The sequence below is a fragment of the Leptonychotes weddellii genome, chromosome 16, assembly GCF_054177405.1.
Source record: "Leptonychotes weddellii isolate Sample4059 chromosome 16, ASM5417740v2, whole genome shotgun sequence".
NCBI classification, from domain to species: Eukaryota; Metazoa; Chordata; class Mammalia; order Carnivora; family Phocidae; genus Leptonychotes; species Leptonychotes weddellii.
Window position 1 is genome coordinate 49,304,821 of NC_138384.1, and position 21,155 is coordinate 49,325,975.

The 21,155-nt window shown below is 49.1% G+C and overlaps 1 protein-coding gene across 14 annotated transcripts in view; it reads left to right on the forward strand.

Moving 5' to 3' along the window:
- The window catches only part of SMIM17 (small integral membrane protein 17), a 25,663-nt gene that overhangs the window by 1,289 nt on the left and 3,219 nt on the right, over window positions 1-21,155 (forward strand). For 2 of the 14 annotated variants that reach the window (XM_031017189.2, XM_006746432.3), the window contains exons 1-2: window positions 16,714-18,127; window positions 20,274-20,350. In XM_031017189.2, coding sequence (XP_030873049.2) covers window positions 17,749-18,127; window positions 20,274-20,350 — 456 coding nt within the window. In that variant the 5' untranslated portion in view covers window positions 16,714-17,748. Of the gene's footprint in view, window positions 1-197; window positions 616-2,455; window positions 2,569-4,187; window positions 4,255-4,326; window positions 5,923-10,596; window positions 10,673-16,713; window positions 18,128-20,273; window positions 20,351-21,155 lie in introns of those variants that run through there. The other 12 variants (XM_081807851.1, XM_081807847.1, XM_081807844.1 and 9 more) reach the window with 12 other exon arrangements.

A 21,155-nucleotide genomic window follows, 5' to 3' on the forward strand; every position in this document is an offset into this window, starting at 1 on the left:
TGAGGAAGGAGGGGGCGGCAGGAAAGGACAGGACAGGACAGCTGTAGGAAAACAGAGAGAGGGGGGGAGGTAGGGTGAGAGGGAGGAGGAGCGGAGGGGGCAAGCGGGGAGGAAGGAGGCGCTGGAAGGGCCGCGGGAAAGGGGGCTGGCGAGGAGCTCCGGGAGCGGAGGAGGTGGGCGGGGTGGGGAGCCGAGGGGGAGGGGTAAGAGGAAGATGAGGGAATGAAGAAGGGAAGGAAGGGAAACAGGGTCAACAATACTGAAAAGAACAAGGAGGTGATGGGTTAGACCTGGGTGGGAGCAGGATCTCTGGCCCCAGGTGCACCTGGGTTCGGATCCCGGCCAGGAGTCGTTGGACCTCGCAGCCGCGGTTTTCTCACCGGTAAGGAGTTACGAGTAAGGAAACCTACCCCGCAGGGTTGCTCTGTGAGTTACACGAGTCCGTGCCCACGGCGTTCTCAGAGGGGAGCTCTACGAGGACCCGCTAGATAAAACCCCACAGCAACGACACCAACAACAGCAAGACCGCACTTCCGGCTGTTTATTAAATGCCAGGGACTGTTCCAAGCACTTGGCGGGGATTAACCCACTGCATCCTTACCGCGTGTCTCTGAGGTGCGCCTCTTGCCGTATACCTGGATGACTTTGCTGCTGTCACTGATGGGGTGCGTGCTATGTGCCAGGCCCCCTGAGAGACTCTGGACACCATATAATGTCCTTTAACTGCAGGAGGAGGAGGCTTAGGCGTAATGAATTTGGGAAAGGCCACAGGACAGGGTCAGCAAGATGCGGGTAGCATGTGGTTGTGTTTTTGTCTCTACTTGGATCTAAGCTAGAAAATCCTGGAATTTGCGGAGAACGGATGGGCAGAGCCGAACTCACCTGCCCTGGAGGCTCTGCCTACCGCCCCATGGGCACCCGAGTGGTCCTACAATACCTCTTCCCAGGAACTGGTGTTTGTTTGTTTGTTCTGTTTTGTTTTGTTTTGTTTTTCATTGTTCTTTCTCTTCTCTGCCCCTTGGCTGCCTTTCCATTTTCCTTTTAAATTTTTCTCGTTTTGGATATTAAAAATGGCACTTTTTTCTTTTCTTTTCTTTTTTTGCAGCACCTGCTATCAAGAGTCAGATTCTGTTTTCCCAGTCCTTGAATCTGTGCTGTCTGTGTGGCTTGCTTTGACCAATAGAATGTGGCAGAAACGATGCCGTAGGATTTTGCAAGTTAGATCTTCTGATTCTGTGGTTTTTTTTTTCCCCACACCACCAAGCAATTCTCTGACACTAGCTGGGTGTTGGAGACCCTATCTACCTAGAGGAGGCATCAGTTTGAAATAGCTAACTGGTATACCTTCCCAAAGTAATTTCCCTGTTGGCACTCTCACTGCCAATGTGTAAGAATGCCTGTCTTAATTACTGCCCTGCCCATCATGGGCAGTGGCCATGAGCTCCTGAATTTTGGGATCTTAACTACATGGAAGAAGGTCAAAGTGTGAGAAGGTCAAAGTGTGTGTGGGGGTGGTGGTGGTGAAGACTGCTCATTGTCCACCAGTATCTTGTTTCAAGTTCTTCCACAGTGCTAGAACCCCTAAGTTTTAGCTGCATTTCCCAGACTCCCTTGCAGCTAGGTGTGGCCTTGTGACTAGGTTCTGCCCATCAAGGCGCCTCTGGTGGGCCCAGGTGAGAGCTTTCAGGCAGTGCACTGCTGCATTCAGATTCTGGGCTTGCCACTCCCTTGTTAAGGAACCTTGGGAAAGTGACTTAATTTCTTTACAGCTTAGTTTCTTCATCTGTACACTGGGGATAAGGGATAGTATCTACCTTACAGTGTTGTTGTGAAGGACAAATGGAGTTGTACGGCGAAGCATTTAGAGCAGGTCTTGGCACATAGGCTCTCTTCCGTGTGGTCACATTATCATTATAATAATTTTATTATCACCTCCTAAGGTTGATGTAAGGTTTAAGTGCAACCCTGCTCCATGCCTATTATCAGAACAAGTCTCCCTAGTGTTTATTGGTCTCTCAAGACCAGGGAGAAATATTGGGAGGGGATTATATCCATCCATCTACCTCCACCCACCCCCCCAGCACCACCACTCTGGGGAGGGGGGGCGGTCAATGGATTTTCCATTTCCTTCATCATGGATACTCACTTGCCCTGTAAATATTTCCCAAAGCATGGACATTCATAAGAAGAATCTTCCTTTTGCCCAAGTTTCTTTAAAGAACTGCCTATGGGGATGGGATGTTTACTTAAGGGTGATCACCTGCTTCACAGAGAGGGTGAGAGGTGGGAAAGAAGTGGAGGAGAAGGAGAGGCAGGTGCGAAGGTGGCATTTTTTCACTGCCGAATTTAATGTCACACAGGGAAGTTGGTGTGAGCAGAAGTGTGTGGAAAGGGGGAGGAGATACTTGGGTCAAGAAGGAGCCTGAGTTTTTTTTTTTTCTTCTTTCCTCCTTAGCGGTGGGAGAGAGGCCATCTAAGAAATAAGAAAGTGGATGCCTAATACAGGAAAGTACTTTGATTTACTGTATCCGCTGATAAGCAGGGACCTCAAGGGACAGAGGCTTCAGGGTGAGCTGGGAGTCATTCCTTCGAGAAATATCTGAGCACCTCCTCTGTGCCAGACATGTTCTAGGAGCTGGGAGTTCAGCAGTGAGCAAACCAAGGCTCCTTGTCTTATGGGTCCACTAGTGCTAATTTCTGAGTGCGATCAGAGGTAATGAGGGGGAGAGTGAGGGGAGGCTGCTTCGGCTTTGGAGTCAGGGAGGATCTCTCTGAGAAGGTGACATTTGAGCAGAGCCTTGATGAGCAAATATACGTAGTAGCAGCATGATTTCTGTACAGGTTATTAATCTATTGAGATGCTTCTGTGAAAGCTGGTAAATAGTTGACGGGAGACTCCTGACCTTACTGCCTTGTCCCGTCCTAGAGATCGCCAAAAGGGTGCTAGCTGTCCGTGATTAAAGTACTTAGATTAGCTCCTACTGCTATGCAGGTTGCTGATTTATTGAAATTCTTTAGTGGGAGAGACAGAACAGAGGTACTGACCCTATCTTACCTGAAACTGGGACCCTCATGTTTCCTTTCAAAAAAGTAATGATGAAATTATATAAGCCTACCGGGTAGAATAGAAAATAAGACAGCGTGCCTCCCGTGCATTTATCGCTCATATTTCTTTTTTTAGCATGTAGGGACACGACTTTTATTTTAAAAGTAATTTTTAAAAAGATTTATTTATTTTTAGAGAGAGAGTGAGTGAGCAGGGCAGAGGGGCAGAGAGAGGGAGAAAGAGTCCTAAGCAGACTCCGGACTAAGCGCAGAGCCAGACTTAAAAAGTAGTTTTAAGCCACCATACATCTTGTGTTGACATTGTGTCCAGTTCTTTTTTCATTTTATCCTAATCCTTTAACAATTTACCTACCTTTGTACTTTATTTCTCATTATTCACTAAAGAGCTTATTTGATACAAAACTCAAAGGAAACAAAAGAATATATGACAAAAAAAGCAAGGTTCTGTCTTCAAACACTGGGTTCTCTTATGGCAACCATTACTTGGGAGCCTTCAAGAGATGTTGTCCATGTACATACACCCACCCCCCCATCTCATCGGATCCTAACAGGGCCAGCAAAGAAGGGAATCAAATGGTAGGACTGTCTTTCCCTTAGCTGGTGGTTGACATCCAAGGGAGGGTTTCCACGGTAATCAACCATCTTTCATAGATGGAAGGAAAAGACAGGTTGGCTGCCCACGAATGGATCTGGGATCCTCTCTGGGGGAAGAGGATTGCTGTGGAGACCCAGAACAAAGACTGAACAAAGTAGACACAGCCAGCCATGGCCCAGCTCCCCTCCCCTCAGTAATGGACAATCCTGGGGTGAGCCTGGGGAGGGGAGGCACCTCTCCTGGTGTTGAAGAACCTCCAGAAATAGTCTGCCCCATGAAGCAGGACAGGGGCAGGCTCTAGAGCCAGTCTCTCAGGTCTGAATCACAAGTCTGAGATTTACTGGTTGTGTGAGCCAGGTGACTCAGTTTAATAGCTATCAGAAGGTGTTGGGAATCAGGGGTGAGCAAGACCATTGACATCCCATCTCTTGGAGGGCGACTCACCTTCTCCAAATCCCTTTTTAAATAGTATTATTTTATTTTATTTCTGGACAGTTAATAAGTAAACACATTTTCTTTGTCAAAGGTCAAAACATATTAAGCAAGACTTCCTGCTGATCTCACTTCGTCAACCCTAGCCCTCTGCTCTAGAGGTGAGTAACTGGTGGTTTTGGGGTGCACTGGGAGGGTGCTTTTTTTTAATGTTTTATTTATTTATTCATGAGAGTCAGAGAGAGAGAGAGAGAGAGGCAGAGGCAGAGGGAGAAGCAGGCTCCCCGCCTAGCAGGGATCCCGATGCGGGACTCGATCCCAGGACCCTGGGATCACGACCTGAGCCGAAGGCAGACGCTTAACCATCTGAGCCACCCAGGCACCCTGGGAGGGTGCTTTTTGTTCTCATGTACAGATGTGTCTGTGCCCATAGAAACAGGTGCAATTTTTGTGTGCATATCTGGGAATGCATTGATTTTAAGCTTCACTTTCCTTATCCATAGAACGATATCCATAGAACAATGGCTAATATTACCCATCCCATAATAACAATGCCAAATATATATAGGTCTTTTACTATACGCTATTATTACTGAATAAGTTGTAATAATTAAATCTATGTATCATATTTCTTTGATGCTAAAGTGCACTTTTTTTTTTACATTCTAACATCTCTGACTTTAAAATATGCCTTCATATTGTCAGTATTTTAGGATTTTAACTTTTTATCTTGTAAGCAGTACATATGGGAGCAAAACTGTCACATTCACGGCATACCGTAGTCAGGAAGAAAAGTTAGTTTGCACCCTGAGATTAACCAAATCTAACAGGGCCTCCCTGTCTAGTCCTGATCCCCCAATCATAAAACACTTCTGTAAACCTGTAATCCGTGGTAAAAAACTTAATCCCTGAGTTTTGCCATGCTGAGACTTGAAGATATGTCTTCTGGCTGTGATCCTCATTTAACAAAACTACTGGTGTTTGATCATGAATGAACAAATGTAACCTCGATAAACTTGCTAATCTTGTGAGCCTTTTCTCTTAAACGCCAGTCGTGTTTTAAATTTGCCAAGCCTTTACATACACATCTATGCATCCATAGAAAATATCCGACATTGTTTTATGTTTTTGGGTTTTCATATGAGTGATATCAGACTGTGTCTGTGGTTTTGCAGCTTCTTTTTTTCCATGCAGTGATGTGTCTTCAAGATCTTTCCATATCAGTCCCCAAAGATCTATTTTGTTCCGTAAAATGAAGGTAAGAACATTACCCAACTAACAGCATGCAGGAGGGCGTGTATTTCTCTAAGCAGACTTGGCAACTCTGCCATTTTTCTGTTTCACCCCAGAGAGCCTCCCCACCCCCACCCAAGTGACTAAATACTTCAAGGTTTTAGGCAACTAGGTGCATTTTCTCACTTCAATCATCTGTCTTTTCCCCTGCAGAATAAACTGAAGAATTCTCAATAGTAACGAAATAAGAAGGTCTTTGGTGACAGATTGCCCTGAGTTAAATTCTGGCTCTTTACAAGTTGAATTTGGGTCTTTTCCAAGAGATCTGAGGCTTCCAAATGATCACTCTCTGGAAATAACCTTAATGTCTCCTAGTTGGGGGAAAGACCATGTAGCCACATAGTGGGATTAATTCCCTGTGGTTGTTTAAGTCTTTTTAAGTTTTATTTATTTACTTGCCAGAGAGAGAGAAAGAGAGAAAGCACAAGCAGGAGAAATGGCAGGCAGAGGGAGACTGGGATCATGACCTGAGCTGAAGGCAGATGCTTAACTGACTGAGCCACCCAGGCGCCCTCTCTCTGTAGTTGTTTAAAAGAGTAAGTAGATTCTTTTCTTTGTGGGATGATCCTTGCTGACAGGATTCCTTGCTTGATGCCACAGTCCTGTCCTCTGGGCCACAGCCAAGGGACCAGAGTGCGGAACAACAGATCAGCGGCCCATGGAATGGTCTCATGGCAGAGTTTTGCTCAATAATGACTCCATGATGTTAGATGACTCAACTGTGCAGACCATGGGCTGCATCCAGCCCACCTATGTGTTGGTTGAGTTCACTCATCTTTTTAATTTAATGAGTTGCCATCATTAAGATACTGGGATATTTTATGTTTACGAACATCACTTTTCATTCACTCAACCCTTAAAAAGAACATTCATAGAACATCTGGGATGTGTCAAACAATGTTCTAAGTGCTAGAGGCCCAGGGATGAATTAGAAACACACAGTCCCTACCCATCATAGAGTCTACATTCTAGAAGGTGAGTCAGACAAGAAGCAAGAAAAAAAATATATATATATATAATGTAATGAGTTCCAGCTTCTTTAGAGAATTTGGAATATCAAAACCCACCAGGCTAACAACTCCATGAGAAGATAGAAAAGTAGGTAAGAGTCAGACTTCAGTGACTCTTGCTGATCAAAGTGTTCATATCAGAGGCTTGAGCCTTCCTGCCTCTTGAAAAGGTGTGGAAATCGTCCTCTTAGGGGAAGGGGATATGCCTCAGGCATCCTGGATGTTCCCTGCAATGGCCAGCACATAGTGGGTGCTTTATGAATGTCTGTCTCTTGAGTGATATGACCAGATCTTTGGGAAAAACAAACATATTCATTCATTAATTCATCCATCCCACAGTGGCTGGATTTTATGCCAGGGACTCTTTGTTGAAGACTTTGGACAATTCAAAACTCACATAATTCAAGATTAATCCTAACAAAAGTTCTTGGCATGTCTCTTCACTAGCTAAAGTGATAGTATAGGGCGCCTGGGTGGCTCAGTTGGTTAAGTGACTGCCTTCGGCTCAGGTCATGATCCTGGAGTCCCGGGATCGAGTCCCGCATCGGGCTCCCTGCTCAGCGGGGAGTCTGCTTCTCCCTCTGACCCTCCTCCCTCTCATGCTCTCTGTCTCTCATTCTCTCTCTCTCAAATAAATAAAAATAAAATCTTTAAAAAAAAATAAATAAAGTGATAGTATAATAACAAGTATAGTTTACAATGTACATAACTGGTCATATTCAAACTTATGGGTTTTTTATTAAAGGAATTTTAAATTGTAAAGCTTCTTCTCATTTCAAAAAATGCCCCCAATGCTCATGATTTCAAATGTTTATAATTCAGGTTAGCATAAAATATAGCCATGCTAGTATTTATATAAATCTACAGTAATATTCTTCTTGTGACCCCACCTCATAACATAAAAATAGGGTCTTGCCAATAATTCACATATGCTTATATAGCACTCCCATTTCCCCCCAGCCCAAGGTAACCATGAGCCTGAATCCTGGGCACTTTTCCCTTGATTTCCTTTTTGTACATTTTTCCCCTCAGAGATGCTCTGGAAACTCTGCATTAATAATTCTAGTCAGGTTGTAGTCAGGCCCTGCTGTCCTAAGAGCCAAAGTTGCCTCTTAAAAATGACTCTGCAGCTATGGTGAGCACTGTGAATTGTGTAAGACTGATGAATCACAGACCTGTACCCCTGAAACAAATAATACATTATATATTAATTAAAAAAATGACTTTGCAGTTTTCTCCCTCATCTGCTTTCATCCTGAGCTCCCCACAGCCCAGAGAGCTTTGTTTCAGCTAACAGCAGGGCTTTTCCCAGGCAGACTGGTTCTTTGAAGAAGAGAGAGAGGGAGAGAGGGTGAGGGTGGCAAGAGGGGGAAATGGGGAGGAGGGAGGGAGACAGAGTCAGAGAGAGAGGGAAGGAGGGAAGGAGGGAAGGAGGGAGAGGGAGAGAGACAGAGACAGAGATAGAAGTAGAGAGGAAGAGGGAGGGAGAGGGAGAGGCAGAGAAAGGGAGGGAGAGAGGCAGAGAGAGAGACATGCATACATAAAGAGACAGAGATAGAGGCAGAGAGAGAGGAAGGGGAGGGAGGGGGAGAGGGAGGGAGAGAGAGAGAGAGGCAGAGAGAGAGACACACAGAGAGAGAGGGAGGGAGGGAGAGAGAGGCAGAGGGAGGGATAGAAAGAGGCAGAGAGAGACACACACAGAGACAGAGATAGAGGCAGAGAGGGAGACAGAGGTAGAGGCGGACAGAGAGACAGACAGAGTGAGGGAGCGAGAGAGGGAGGGAGAGAGGCAGAGAGGAAGAGCCCTCTCCAGCTAGTCCGCCTAGAGATTCAGCACCACGGACAGCTCAGGCCTGACCGGTTCAGCACCGCGGACAGTGTCAGGAGCCCACTTCTGCCGCTGGCTCTGCCAGATACATGTGTTCTTCTCTCCTCCTCCTCCCTTTTCCTCTTCCTCTTCTTCTTCTTCAAAAATTTTATTTCTTTATTTGAGAGAGAGTGAGAAAAAGAGAGCAGGAGCAGGGGCAGAGGGAGAGGGACAAGCAGACTCCCCGCTGAGCAGGGAGACCGATGCAGGACTCAATCCCAGGACCCTGGGATCGTGATCTGAGCCGAAGGCAGACACTTAACCGACTGAGCCACCCAGGCGCCCCTACGTGTGCTCTTCTGAGCATTCCTGGGCCCACTCCACAACCCTCACCGCCAGAGTTTCTGAATGCTGATATCTGGGTAACACAGGTTCTCCTGGTGTTGACCTCAAAAAGCACAGACATCAAATACTTAACATGCCCCAAAGAGGGTATTCTGGATTTTCTCACAGACAAAAAATGTGGGTCCTCCTCACTGCACTCACTATAGGGCACTTAGTTGTTCAGGCTCAAAGTCCAAAAGTCTTCCTTCCTTCTTTCCTTTCTCCTACCTCTCACATACCGCCCATCAGGGAGTCCTCTCAGCTCCATCTCTAGAGTGTATCCTGAATCTGTCCACGGCTTTCCACCCCTACTGCCCCACATCACTCCAGTCCACCATCATGTTTTGCTTGGTTTATTCCAGCAACCTCCTAACTGATCTTCCCATTTTACCTTTTGCCCCTTCTAGAGTTTTTCCCACACAACCGTTTCAGTCATGCCTTGAAAATGTAAACTGATTATATCACACCCTTCCTCAATGTCCTCCCATAGTTTCCCAGTGCAGCTACCAATAACATTCAAAGATGTTGCTGTGGCTTTCAAGACCATGGGAGGCTCTCTGATCCTATCTCCCATTACTCTCTCCCTTGCCTGACCACTCTGGTCACAGTGGCCTTCTTGTTGTCTTGGCACCCCGAGCAGCATCTGCAACATAACAGCTGCTTAATAAATATTTGTTGAATTGCTGAATGAGTGAGTGAGTGAATGAGTGAACACCTAGCATTAATTTGTCTTTTCCCAGCTACTCATGGATCCCCAAAGAGATGTCAATAGTACTCAACTCCTGATCAAAGAGCAGTCATAGGTACTGGTCCAGGGTTTGAGAGCTATGTTGCAAGTCCCCAAGACCACCCCCAGGTTTGATGATTCGCTAGCAGGACTCACAGAACTCATCATATAGGCATCCTCATGATGATTTATTATAGTGGAAGAGTATGAATCACAGTCAGCAAAGGGAAAAAGCTCATGCACATGACGCATCTTCACCTTTCCGTGGCCTCATGGTAATCAGAGTTTACTTCTCCACCCTTCAACTCGCCATGAAGAGTGAAGATGTGTCACAGCTAGGGTGATGGTGAATTGGGGCCAATAATTCAATCTACCACATCAAGTAGAAGCTTCTAGCTATGATTTATTAATTTTTATTTTATTTCCATTTCCAGGGCGCCTGGGTGGCTCAGTTGGTTAAGTGTCTGCCTTCAGCTCAGGTCATGATCTTAGGGTCCTGGGATGGAGCCTTGTGTCGGGCTCCCTGCTCAGCAGGGAGTCTGCTTCTCCTTCTCCCTCTGCCCTTCCACCCACCACTCAGCTCATTTGTAAATAAAGATCTTTGTGGGTCCCTGAAAAAAAAAAATCTAAAAATTTGGTGTAGCTTCCAGGAGAGCAATTTGGCAGGTAGTGATTACATTCTAAAACTTGAACAACAGTGATAATAATAGCAACAATTAGGCACTGTTCTAAGCACCATACAAGCCTGGTTTATTTTTTACCTTAACAGCAGTCTTGGGAGGTGGTAAGCAGAATGAGAAACCGAGGCACAGAGATGCTAAGCGACACACCCAAGGACACACTAGTAGCAAATGGCAGAGCCAGCCTCCGACCCCAGGCGGTCTGGCCTCAGGGTCCCAGGGGCTGCCACACCCCTGCCCCAACTCCTCCCTCCTCCCTCCCACCCTGACCCGGGTTTGCGGAATAGAGAATCACCAAGGAGCCTGAGAAAGTTGTTGGCCTTGGCGCGCATCTGCCGCTAGGGAAGTTGGGCATAACCTCCGTGCCCATCAGCGGGGGATGGACGGCTCATCCCACTGCGGCTGACCCAAGGCCGGCGCAGCACCACACCTCCAGCAACTTCACCGCAGCCGCGTCATCCTTGTGGCCCCTCCGCTCCTTTCCCTACCCCACTGCAGGCTCCGGCTCCCCGGGAGGGGAGAGGGGAGGCGGCGAGAAGGCCGCCCACCCTTCCCAACTCCCCCACGTCCCCCCACCCCCACCCCCTCAGCCTCCGCCCCCTCAGCCTCCGCGTCTGCGCAGCTGCGGTCGCCACGGCTCCAGCTCTGCAGTGCCGGGACTGGGTCTGGTTGGGGAGGGTGAGTCCTTCGAGGGACCCCCGCGGGCGGGAGGCGGGCTCCGAAAAGGGGCTGGGGGCGCGGGCGGCGACCCGGGAAGCGCGCATGTAAATGTGTGCGAGCGCGTCTGCGTTTGGCGGTGGGATCGGAGGCATTCCACGGGTGCGTGTCCAGGGAGGGGGTCCCCCACTCCATCCGCTGGGAGAGGGCTGGGCTGGGTCCGGGTCGGGTCTGCTCCTCCGCCCAGCGCGGGCTGCCCGGCTGCGCGTGCACGGCAGCTGAATTTCGGCCTCCGCGCGAGGCGGGGAATGACCCTGCGTTGCGCGCCCTCGTGGGTCGCTGAGGACACGTGCGCCCCGGTCTCGTGGGGGGTCTCGGCGTCTGCGTCCGCCCTCCCGGTGCGTTTAGCACGCCGAGTCTGTGTGCGTTGCGTGTCTGGGCGCGCGCGTATCGCCCTGCGGCGGCCGGGCGCGGGCACACGGGCACTGGGGTCGGACGTGTTGCGCCCCCGCCCAGCTCCGATTAGCTGTGTGGCTGTGAGGACCCTCACTGTCCGTAGAGTGGGCGGAACAGGATCTGCCGCGGAGAATTAGGGTGAGGATTACAGTAGGAAAAGGCTTGTGCGTGCGCCGCGAGGCCCGACACACTGGCGCGCTCCTGGGAACGCGGCTGCCAGGGTTACCGTTGCGGTTGCGGTGGCCCGTTGTTGCAACCGCTTCCCCTCGGGGATGACCCGTTGGCTCTTTCGCCGAGAACACGGAGGCTGTGAGGTGTGAATTCCTTCCCACCCCTCCCACCCCCTCAGGTTTCTCTCTGTCCCTCCCCTCCTCCCTTCTCCATCCAGCCAGATACAGCCTCTTGTGACCTGGACCCCCAGGCTCTTGTCTTCTCCGTCGGTCACCTCTCTTCCCTGGCCTTCTTTCCCCTCAGTCTAAACACACGATTATAGCTCATGTTAAAAACAAAACATAACCCCCTACTCCTGCTCCCTCACGAACTTTTCCATCAAGACCAATGGTTTTTTTTCTTGGAAAATGTTTATGCTTACAGCCTCCTCTCGCACCCTCTACATACTTCCCAGCGCACACCGAGATTGCAAACTAACAGCCCCAATACCTGCATTAGTTGACTCACTGACATGTGTCCTCCTTTTAAACATCGGAAAGTATTTTAAAATGTTGAAGATAATCTAAACCTGTAGATTTCCAGTGTTCTCCTGTGAAATCAGAAGATAGACCTTGCGCCCACGTTTTCACCGGGCAAGTATTGGTTGGGCTTCTTCAGACAGGGACCGGATCTCTCCTTTGCCACAGTCCCCACCACACCCTATCACCTCTGCCCATCCCAGGCATCAGCTGGCATTTGCTCACGTCCTCCTTACAATAGAGAAGTATTTCTCTAGACCCATATTTCATTTTCACTTTCAAACAGTGAAGTAAAAGCAGGGAGGGACATCTTTATCTTTTTAGGTCTATCCCAATTTTGTGATCTGCCGAGCTCCTGGAGGTTGAACCTTGCTGCTGGTATCTCTGTCTGTGGCAGCACCAGGTCTGCGGCTCTGTTCCTTCCTCTCTGCTTGCTATCCTCCTGCTGCAGGAGAATGTGAGCCGCTGAAGGTGTTGAATTCATCTGCAAATCCCCAGTACTCAGCACAGGTCTCGCCCAAGGTTCTGGCTGAGAAATGATTTGAAGAAGTCATTTACGTTCAAGCACTCATGGGTGGCAAGAGCTAACGGGGTCCCACAGGAAGTGATGTCTCATCTCAGCCCTGAGGTATGGGCACCGTTCCTAGAAGCCAACACAGAGGGGCAAGGATGAGCCAGCCAGAGGAAAAACCTGTGTGTTCCTCCACTCGCCAGGTACTCACTGTGTATGAAGTCTCCTTTGGTCTCAGCAGAAGCCTCACAATGACTCGGTGAGGTAGCCGCCGTTTCTGTCGACACCCCCACTTTATGAATGGGCACATTGAAATGTGGAGAATTTAAGTGGCCTGCATAGGGTCACACAGCGAATGCGTGGCAGAGCCAAAAATTCATGCCTTGCCAGGCTGGCAGCCGTGAGCATCCTATTACCACCATTCTTCCCCCACCTTCAACTATTCTGTAAGTCGTCTCATCAGCACCCACTCTACCATTCCCCTATTCTTTTTCCTTCACATCCCTTCCCTTGTTCCTCTTCTAGCATTTTTATTTAATCCCTGTGGTAGGCAGAAAGATGGTTCCCCAAAGATGCCCACGACCTCATCCCCAGAACCTGTGAATATGTTGATTACAGGGTGAGGGCTGATTAAGGTTGCTGATCAGCTGACTTGGAGGATGGGGGGTGATCCTGGATTCTTCGTGTGGGAGCAAAACAATCACGAGGACCTTTAAAAGTGGAAGGGGCAGGAGAGTCAGAATCACAGTGATGCAGTGTGAGAAAGACTCAAGTGGCCAATGCAGGCTTTAAAGATGGAGGAAGGAGCCATGGAGCCAAGCAATGCAGGTAGCTTAAGATACTGGAAGAGGCAAGGAAATCGATTCTCTCCCAGAGCCTCCAGGAGGAATGCAGCCCTGAGACACCTTGATTTTATCCCAGTGGGACCCATTTCAGACGTCTGTGCTGCAGAACTATAAGATAATAAGTTTGCATTGTCTTAAGCCACCCAATTTGTGGTAATTTGCTGCAGTAGCCCTAGGAAACTAATACAATATCTAAAGCATCCTTTCAATGTCAGAACTTTATGAACATTGATATTGAAGATACCGCAGAACCAGGTTCAAGCAACACAACAAAATACATACAATGTGCAACTCTCAAAACCAACATTTATTTACATATATACCGAAACAGGCATGTGCAGCAAACCACAAATAAAGTTCCATGAAATTTAAACAGTTTGTATTTTATTTTCGTTTTCTGTTTTAGTGAGGTCTAAAACACACAGAGCAATGGGCATGAAGTGTCCAGTTCAGTGAAGGGAGAGCTCAGTGAATTTGCACAAATGTCTTCACCCATGGGACCACTACTCAGATCAAGATATAGAACATCTCTGGCACCCCGAGAAAGTTCCCCTGCCCCTCCCCCTGTCCCCAGCCCAACACAACCAATAATTGATACCAACATTGATTTCTTTGCCTGTACCACACTTTTTTATTTTTATTTTTTTATTTTTAAGGATTTTATTTATTTATTTGACAGAGAGAGAGATAGCGAGAGAGGGAACACAAGGAGGGGAAGTGGGAGAGGGAGAAGCGGGCTTCCCGCGGAGCAGGAGCCGGATGCGGGGATGGATCCCAGGACCTGAGATCATGACTTGAGCCGAAGGCAGACCCTCAACGACTGAGCCACCCAGGCGCCCCGATAAGATTTTTTTTAAAAGATTTTATTTATTTATTTGACAGAGAGAGAGATAGCGAGAGCAGAAACACAAGCAGGGGGAGTGGGAGAGGGAGAAGCAGGCTTCCCGCGGAGCAGGGAGCCCGATGCGGGGCTCGATCCCAGGACCCTGGGATCATGACCTGAGCCGAAGGCAGACGCTTAATGACTGAACCACCCAGGCGCTCCTTCACACTTTTTTTTTTTTAATTAATAAGATCACACATGTGTTCTCCTTTGTGTCTGGCTTTTCTCACTCAGTTTAATACATATATTTTTAGATTCATCCATGTTATTGCATGTATCCTTTTTGTTTGTACCCTTTATTTCTGAGTAATACTCCATCATATGAATAAACTGTGGCTTACTTATCCATTCTCTTGTTGATAGACACCTGGGTTGTCTGTGAATATGAACAGCTGTATTTTATGAATACAGTTGATAGCAACATGAGTACAAGTGTCTGTGTGGACATGAGTTTTCCTTTCTCTTGAGTGAGTATCTAGGAGGGAAATTGCGCGTTCAGCTTTAGTAGATGTTTGTCAGATAGTTTTCCAAGTGGCTGAGCCAACATACACTCCCACCAGGACCCCTGAGTCACTGCAATTTTAAAGTCTTTTCTCAATGAATTTTCAAAGGGAAACTTTGTTATAAATGGAAAGCCACTATCCGCCCCCCCTTTTTTAAACAGTATTGAGGGTAACCATGAAAATAAGCACAGGAAAACAAACCAATATCCTTACCTTCTGTCTGGATACTTTGAGCAGGAAGCCGCTTGCTCTCTCTTTGAGAGAGAGGACAGAGGGGGAGGTGTGAGGTGTATTAGCATCAAACGCAGACTTTTTCCTTTGTCAGTGGAACCACCTCACATCCATTAGTATGGCTACTATCAAAAAACCCAAGGGTGCCTGGGTGGCTCAGTTGGTTAAGCATCTGCTTTCAGCTCAGATCATGGCCCCAGGGTCCTGGGATCGAGCCCCGTGTTAGGCTCCCTGCTCAGCGGGAACCCTGCTTCTCCCTCTGCTGCTCCTCCTGCTTGTGCTTTCTCGCTCTCCTCTCTCTCTCTCTCAAATAAATAAATAAAATCTTAAAAAAAAAAACCACGCAGAAAACAACAAGTGTTGTTGAGGATGTGGAGAAAAGGGAACCCTTGTGCACAGTTAGGAACGTGAATTGGTGTGGCTGCTCTGGAAAACAGTGTGGAGGTTCCCGGAAGAAACTAAAAACAGAATTGCCCTACGACCCGGCAGTTCCACTGCAGGGCACATACCCCAAAGAAATGGAAGTAGGGTCTCAAAGAGATATTTGCACACCCACATTCATAGCAGCATTTTTCACAGTGGCTACAGCATTGGATGGACAAGCAAATATGTGTTATTCGGCCTTAAGAAGGAGGGAACCTCAGACAGGAGCTCCACCGTGGATGAACCCTGACGACATTATGCAGCGTGACCTAGCAAGGCACCAAAGGACAAATACTGTGTGATCCCACTTACGTAGGTAGCTAGGGTAGTCAGACTCCTAGAGATGGAAAGTGGGATGGTGGTGCCCGGGGCTGGGGGCTGGGCGTGGTGTTCAATGGGGACAGAGTCTCAGGTGTGCAGGAGTTAGGAGGTTGGATGGTGGTCGTGGCCGCAGGGCACTGTGAATGGATTCATTCAGTATCACTGAGCTGTACACTGGAAAATGGCTAAGATGATGGATTTTGTGTTAGGTGTATTTTAACTCAAATTTTAAAAAGTATTTAATTAATTTATTTTGAGAGAGAGGGGTGAGTGGGGGGAGGAGCAGAGGGAGAGGGACAAGCAGACTCCCCGCTGGGTGCAGAACCTGTCCCGGGCTGGATCCCAGGACGCTGATCACGACTTGAGCCGAAATGAAGAGTCGGACGCTTAACCCACTGCGCCACCTGGGCGCCCTTAACTCAATTTTTAGAAATAAAAGAGGGTACCGAAGAGCGGGGGAACCTTGCCTCGTTGGGGTTCATAGTCCCGGGTGCGTCTAGGATCACCTCCTGGGCTGTCCAGGAGGAGGGAAAATGTAGGGATGGTGGTGGTGGAGGCCTTTAGGCCATGTCAGGGCCTGCCCTGCACCGCTGTGTGGAGCATTGAAAGCATCCTGACCAGAGGGGCTCTTGAGGAGCATGGACTGGAGAGTGCGGCGAGGGAAGGGGATCGGCAGGGTCAATGGCGGAGTGGGCCAGAGGGTGAAGACAGAGGGTGGAGAACAGAGCGGGGCAGCATTTTCTAAGACGAGCAGGTGCGCTTGTGGTCCGCTGGATGTGCGGGTGACGAGACAAGTGGACAGTGATGCCTGTGGACACTGTTGGGGACGATGGTGGAGCCCGGGTCAAGAGCAGGGGACCCAGGAGGCAGGCTGTGCTGGGGGCTGGGGACAGAGGGCACCAGTGTCTGGGGAAATGCATTCAGATTTGGGTTTCGAGGGTTTGGAGCTGCCCCCGTCCGCAAGGAAGACCTCCGTGATGATGAGTAACGTAGAAGCAATGAGCACATTCTGCATCTCCGCAGTGTATGTGTTAGTTTCTGATATGAAAGCATTTCAGAGCTACTCACGGGCACAGGGATACCCCTGAGAGCCACATCTCCCCCTTTTCCAGGTTCGGAAATCATCCTTTGTTTGCTCTGACCCCCTTTTGTCTGTCCTTTTCCTTCACTGTAGAAGTGTTTTATTTTATTTTATTTTACCTATTTTTAAAGTAGGTTCCACGCCCAATGTGGGGCTTGAACTCACGACCCCGGGACCAAGAGTCATGCTCTACCCACTGAGCCCGCCAGGCGCAACCGCAGAAGTATTTTAGAGCAAATCTCAGCCATCATGTCAGTTGACCCTTACACACTACAAAAACATCTCTAAAAAAATAAGATGGATATTTTCTTACCTGTCCATAAGACCATTTCCACACCCAACAGAAGCGGTGAGAGTGCCCTGACGTCATCGAATACCCAGTCCATAATCAATTCCCTTGATTGTCTTTAAAAAGTTTTTTTTTGTTTGTTTCACACCAGGTTTCTTTGACTCTGACTCCAAACATGATCCCCACATGCTTTTGATTGTTCAGTCGCTAATGTCTCTTTGACTCTAGACTATATGCCCTGTGGTTTCTAAATTTGATATAACAATTTTTATTTGCATAAAACTAATTAAAGAAGAAAATGCTTTAAAAAGCTTTTATTTTCCCTATACCAAGAGAATTTACTCCTTTAAAAAAGATCACTATTCACGAGGGCTGCCGGTAGGTTAATATAATGCAAGGTTGATAATGCGGACAGATCTCTAGAATAAGAACATAAACCAGATTTAGGGTCTCAAGGTAAAGGGTAACACAGTGTAGTCCAGACAGCTCCTTGCAAACAACCTCCTGAAGTTTGGGTTGACAAGATCTAGAATGAGAATACTAAAGAACATCTCATTTTAAATTAGACTTTTAACCCCTCACCTGGGGAATGCTTCTCGGTTTTCTTTTATGCCAACAAAGGAGAAAGTTGGGGCTGCTGGGGGTTGGTGGAAAGACTGTGACCCTTTTCACTGCAGCCGGGGGGGATCTGGGGGCGACTCTGTCTTCCTAAAACCTTCTGGCTGTGTGCTTTGGGCTGTGGAATGAACCTGTGTGTGAATGTGCCGCTCTCTGGCCCCCACCTCGAAACTCCTCTTCTGTTTCTTGCTTTATTTGTCTCTGGGGCACTTGGCACGCCGTCTCTCCTCGCCCAGGGCCCGCTAGAATGCAAGCCCCCACGGGAGCAGGGAGCCTGCTTCCATCACTACTGTGTCTCCGGCACCTACAGATGGTGCCTGGGACACAGATGACACTCTGTAAATATTTGTGGAATGACGAAATGTTTGTCAGCCCCCCAGGTTCTGAATCCTGTGCCCAGGGAACCCAACGCGAGCAGGAGGAGGACGAGCGGCTTGCCTTGGAAACTCTCCATCCCAGGAAGATGCAGAGCCTCAGGCCGGAGCAGATTCGGGGGCTGCTGGAGCCCGAGAGGGCCAAGACGCTGCTTCCCCGGGAGAGCAGGGCCTGGGAGAAGCGTGCCGCCCTCGCCAAAGACTGGGTGGCTGTGGAGGTTGGGGCCACCAGTTGTGACGGTGACGAGAAAGGTGAGGGGCCGGCGTCCCGTGGGCGGTGGGGGGAAGGTTGTAGCAGAGCCTCTGGAAAGACACAACACTCATCCCTTCACTCGTTCAGTGGACAGATATTTATGGAGCCCTGTGTCCATCAGCCTTTGCTGGGTAGCAGGTGGCCCCGAAACTTAGTGGCTTATAGCAACAGTCATTTCTCTGCTCAGGATTCTGCAGGTCAGCATATGACACGGCCTCAGGGGACAGCCTGCATTTGCCCGAAAATCCACGGTGAGCTGGCTGGGGCAGCTGGTTGACCTCACTCGCGGGTCTGGCTGGTTTGAGGGTGCTGACTTTGGGCTCCTTGTCTCCTGCAGGCGAGCCCAGGCGTATTCTCCTGAGGATGGTTGCAGGGAAAGGGAGGGAAAACTTCAATTCGCAAGCACTTTTTAAGCTGTACTGGCCACCCAGTTGCTCACAGGCCATGGGTTAAAGTGAGCTGCATGGTCAAGTTCAGTATCACTGAGGGAGAGGGCTGCCCAGGGGTGTGGACACAGGGACCAGTGAACAAGTGGAAGGCCATTTGGAACAAAAATCTACCACAAGCACCTACTATGTACCAGGTGCTCGGGATCTAGCCGCAAACAAGATGGCCCCAGTAGAGCTGATTTTAGTGGAGAAACAGACAATAAACAAGGAACGAAATAAAAAGAAAAGTAATGTCTGATGAGGGCTCCAAAGACAGTAAAATGGGATGATTGACGGAGAGGGACCCAAGTGTGGTCAGGGAGGGCGAGAGAGGATGATGACCCCGCAGAGGCGACAAGCTTGCTGAGTTTGAGGAGGCTGTGCTGACTGAACAGAGCAGAGACACGGGGGAAGAAGGTAGAGACCAGCCGGGGCCAGCAAGTGATGGGGCGTCTTGGAGACCGCCGCACAGCGTATGTTATCTGAATATTGGGAAGCCGCCAGACGGTTTTGCAGAGGAGGAAGACAGGATTTCATTTGTGTTTCAAAAAGATTCTGCTAACTCAGTGATTCTCAACTGGGGGCCATGTTGCATCCCACCTCCCCTCCCCAGGGGACGTTTGGCAAAGTCTGGAGTTTGGGTTATCTGAATGGCAAAATGGGTCGAGGCAATGCTGCTAGGCAGAGGACAAGGACCCACCCTACGAGGCCCGGGACCCACCCCCACTACGAGGAGTTATGCAGCTTGCAAGGTCAATGGCGCCCAGGTTGAGAAAGCCTGCATCCAGCTGTGTGTGAGGATGAACTGTAGGATTAGGAGGTCAGAGTGGAAGCTGGGAGGCCAGATAGGAGTTTCCTGCAACCATCTGGGAGAGAGATGACCAAGCCCACATGTGGCAGTGGTGGACATAAGAGATATTGGGGACACATCTGGGAGGGAGAATCGGAGTTCTTGCAGAGATTGGGGACACATCTGGGAGGGAGAATCAGAGTTCTTGCAGATGGATGTGCGGAGGGGAGGACAAGAGAGATTCCCAGGATAACTCCTGGGGTTGGGGCTCAAACAGCTGGACCAAGGGTGGGACCCCTGAAAGGCTGGAGCTTCTACTTGGGGCGGGGTCTTTCCTTCTCCCACAGGGGACAAGCAGGCCTGGGACGGAGGTGTGGATGATATGGGTGTCAGTTCTGGTAGTGAGGAGGAGGTTGGGGGGCTCCTAGTGGAGCCTGGGTGCAGGAGGAGTGGAAAATGCCGATCTTTGGCCTGACCCCTAGTTCTATCCAGCTAAGGGGTGAGAAGGTTGTTGAAGTTCAAATATGGGGAGATGTCTACACTGGTGGCTGGAAGCTGGGCAAGCCTGCTTCATCCTGGCTTAATTCCACACTTTTTCCTCTGCTCCCTCACTCAGTTTTTGCAGGAGGCACGTAGAGAAGGGACAGTTTTACCCATTTGACAGGTGAAGGAACAAAGGCTCAGGTGGCAGATCACATCAGGTGACCCACTTTAAGTCTTCTGGGTAATGACAGAAACAGGATCAGAATTCAGGTCTCGTATTCTCTCTGCACCACCTGAACCACGTGGGCCAGAATGTGTGTGTGCACGTGAGTGTGACAGGAAAGAGAACAGGGTAGGATGCCAGGTGGGACGAGCAGGCAGAGCCCTCCCTCCCACCCCCAGCTGCCCTGGTCACTGACTCGTGGTCCTGTCTCCTGTGCTCAGGTCTGTCTTCTCAAGAGCCTGGGCTGGCCCAGGAGTGGAACGCGGTGGAGGGAGATGACGAGTCAGAAGACTCTCAGGTAAGTTGGGGGTTCCCTCCTCTTTCCCAGATGCCCCGCCCCACAGATCTCAGTGGGTTGTCCATTCCTTTCCTCAGCTTGGAATTTCCCCAACCAAGCAGTGTCCCATGGGAAACAGGACATAGTCTAGTGGTAGTCAGACATGGAGTGGAGGGTCTCCATGTGATGTGGATCTCCCTCCACACATACCCGCCAGCCCTTCACTCATAAACTCAAATTAGCCATTCATTCACCTGCCTCTTCATTCATCTGCCCAACCTTTCATTTGCCTACTCATCCATATACGCATTCCATCCCTCCCTCCGTCTGTCTGTCCATTCATGTACCTCCTCTGTCTATCTCCTTATCCATCCACCCACTGATCCGCCCGTCCACTCACCCATCTGATCATCCACCGACTCATCAAACACCCATCAACCATTTACTGTCCTCTCATCCACCCAACCTTTCATTCACCTGCACGTCATGCATACATCCAGTTACCTGTGTACTTACCCACCCACCCACCCATCCATATGCAGTCACTCCACTCCATTGCCATATATCCTTGTAGACGTTTTTCCCCTTGGAAACTGAGACTAGTTGGGATTTTTGTGCAAGAGATTTGTTGAGGGTGCTGTGCTCTCAGGAGGAACCTGTAGGTGGTGAGGGAAGCTGGAAAGAGTGAGACGGAGTTTAATTGGGGTCCAGCCTGGGCCCAATCCCACGGGGAGCTCTGGAGCAACAATAGTCCTCATCCTCCTCTGAGCCAGTGGGGAGCCTGTTACGTCCCTTCACTGGTGTGGACGACCTCCCCTGTGATTCT